Source organism: Sinocyclocheilus rhinocerous, unplaced genomic scaffold, assembly GCF_001515625.1.
Source record: "Sinocyclocheilus rhinocerous isolate Xijiao unplaced genomic scaffold, SAMN03320098_v1.1 scaffold1899, whole genome shotgun sequence".
Classification (NCBI taxonomy): Eukaryota; Metazoa; Chordata; class Actinopteri; order Cypriniformes; family Cyprinidae; genus Sinocyclocheilus; species Sinocyclocheilus rhinocerous.
Window position 1 is genome coordinate 82404 of NW_015660895.1, and position 2628 is coordinate 85031.

The 2628-nt window shown below is 37.8% G+C and overlaps 1 protein-coding gene across 1 annotated transcript in view; it reads right to left on the reverse strand.

Moving 5' to 3' along the window:
* The window catches only part of LOC107726111 (period circadian protein homolog 2-like), a 42346-nt gene that overhangs the window by 12758 nt on the left and 26960 nt on the right, over positions 1 to 2628 (reverse strand). The window contains exons 19-21 of the mRNA XM_016535615.1: positions 2225 to 2405; positions 1918 to 2118; positions 334 to 573 (exon numbers count right to left, since the gene is read on the reverse strand). Of these exons, the coding sequence (XP_016391101.1) occupies positions 334 to 573; positions 1918 to 2118; positions 2225 to 2405 (622 nt within the window). The remainder of the gene's footprint in view (positions 1 to 333; positions 574 to 1917; positions 2119 to 2224; positions 2406 to 2628) is intronic.

The window sequence follows — 2628 nt, forward strand, 5'->3', positions numbered from 1 at the left end:
TCTCTCACGTGTTCCGCCATGTGCTTCTCGTCCGTGCTTGTTTACGTCAGAGTGCGCACGCGTCTTTCACACAGCATACAGTGTTGTGCATTTTGACCAGTTTATCGGAAAAGTATTCTTAAAATGCATTCAAAATTCTGAATAATTTGTAATATATAATTATTCACGGTATTTAAAAGTGCCCACGATAACAATACCGTGCATATTCATTACCGTGATATATCGCATTACCGAATACCGGCACAAGTCTAATCCACAATGTGCATCCAGATTTGTTTGATCACTGCCGTTGATAGCATGCATCAACTCCATGTGTTTCTAATGTTTACATACCCTCGGCAGCCTGTCCTCGGTTTCTTTGTGTGCTAGGTGGGCAATCCTTCTGAAGGGCTTGACCGTTCCGAAGTTCCCTACACCGACTGAGAAATGCTTGCTCTTCTTTCTGTGTGTGCGCTGCCAGCACCTGTTTTGTGAGTCCCAGCTTCTTATAGGCTTCCTGCTCCACTGTGGGTGGGGAAATCACACTAACAGGTGTAGAAGGGGCTGGGCTTTCTGCAGCATCCTCAATGATCTCTGCAAGTAACAGTTAAATGACATAGGAATCACAATTTTAATTTAATCTTCCTCTTGAATCAACACCTGGATGGTTGTGATGCCCATCAGTACTGCGGAAAGAACAATAGAGGTTCCCTACATTGCAGATATCTACTGAAACTAGGGCTGTCGATTTAAAATGTTAACTGAGTGTGATTAATAAAAAAATAAAATAAAATAACATGCTAAATTAATAATGCATATATTGCACCCGGACCAGAACTGTACATCATCTTACACTGCATGCAGTTGTTGACGAACATGATGCAGGACAACAACTGACTGCATGATTTAGTCAGTTACATGCCCCTAAAATTTAAGATATGAGGGAAAAAATGTCCCGTATGGGTTTTTGTCTTATATTTATGTGATATAGTTTAGTAATATCACACAAGCAAGAGTAGGCTTGTTGGGCAGTCGAGCGATTAAAAGGTGTTATTTAATCACAAATTAAATGCACCTGAATTTGAGCTCAGACATTACCCCTCAAAGGATAATTTAAAGTCGGTCATTGTGTTAAAATGAGAAAAGCACTGAATAGACATTACAAAAAAAGTAGCCTTAGAAAGAAATATTTTGATTCATCATTTATAACACAAAAGGCTACAATTTTGCCATAACATTGTTTTATTGTTGTATTTTTACACAGACTATTCAGTGGCAGCATGAATGCATTTGCATTGCAATTACAATTGCATAAATGACGCTATGAGATTCATGGGATTTTAATAGGCATTAATGGGTTTTTATAAAAATTAGAATATTGAAATATGAAATGATCCTGATACTCATGAAATGATACTCTAATTGTAGGGCTGCCACGAACGACTATTTTTATTTTGATTAATCTATTGACTAATTTATCGATTAATCGATTAAACGATTAATTTCCCGCAAAAAAAAAATTTTCTACAATTTTACTTAAGAATATTTTATTAAACTATATTTTATTAAACCAAATGAAATCCAAATTTCTATGAAATCCTTTTTTTAAAGCAAAGTAAAGTGCATCCATCTCATAGTCCAAATCACTGAAATCAAAGTTCAGTATTATTCTAATTGTGAATCTAAAACTGCCAGTAGGTGGCAGCAAGTCGCTGTCTTAATGACTGAGTCATTCAGTCATTCATTCAACCAATTCATTCAAACCATTGATTTATTCAAAATGAAGCAAGTGACTGTGTTCATCAATGGGACACTGAATCATTGGCGCACTCAATTCATTCAAAAATGTGGATTCATGCATTTATTCTATAATTAACCGCATCAAATTAAAGCATTAAATCAACAGCCCTATCTTTTATAATAATGATAATGAGGTACCTGATTCTGGCTGTGTTTTTTTGTCTCCCACATGTACAATTGTGCTGCTGTAGGAACCTTGAGAAACTACACTGTCTGCTTTGCTGGCTAGGTCCAAAGGAGATAAAGGCCCTCCGACAACACGACCTGGGGCAGGACCTGGCGGAGGCTTTTCATTGGTCTTTATAGAGATTGAAGATGGTGCTTCCATACCTAGAGAATCTAAAAATACATTTAAAAAAAATTGCAAACAGGAATTGAAAGAAGCATCTTTTTTGGTATCTATAAAACATTGCCTTCCAAAAAAACCCCAAGAAAACAAAACTGCCATCAGTTTGCTGTAGACTGGCATCAGAGGCTTTCTTGTCCTCATCCGAATTTGAGGAGGTGGTGTTTGAGGAGAACTGATACTTCCGTTTTACTGTGTTTGGGACGTTACAGCTCTCCAAATATCTGTGAAATACACAATTCACGAATGCATACATATTCAAACAATACCATGCTTGTATCTGACAAAGGGCTGGACACTGAGTAGGGCTGTGCGATTAATCGAAATCGAATCGAAATCGCGATTTGAGACGTTGCGATTTGCTAATCGCAAAGCCTGCGATGTGGACGCGATATTACTCTGTTCCAGAGCATATGCACTGGGCAAGAGTGAGCGCACCTCCGTTCTCCCCAATCAGCACTGCTCTAGCCAACTGCGTAAACACCCACCATTAAAAAACAAAA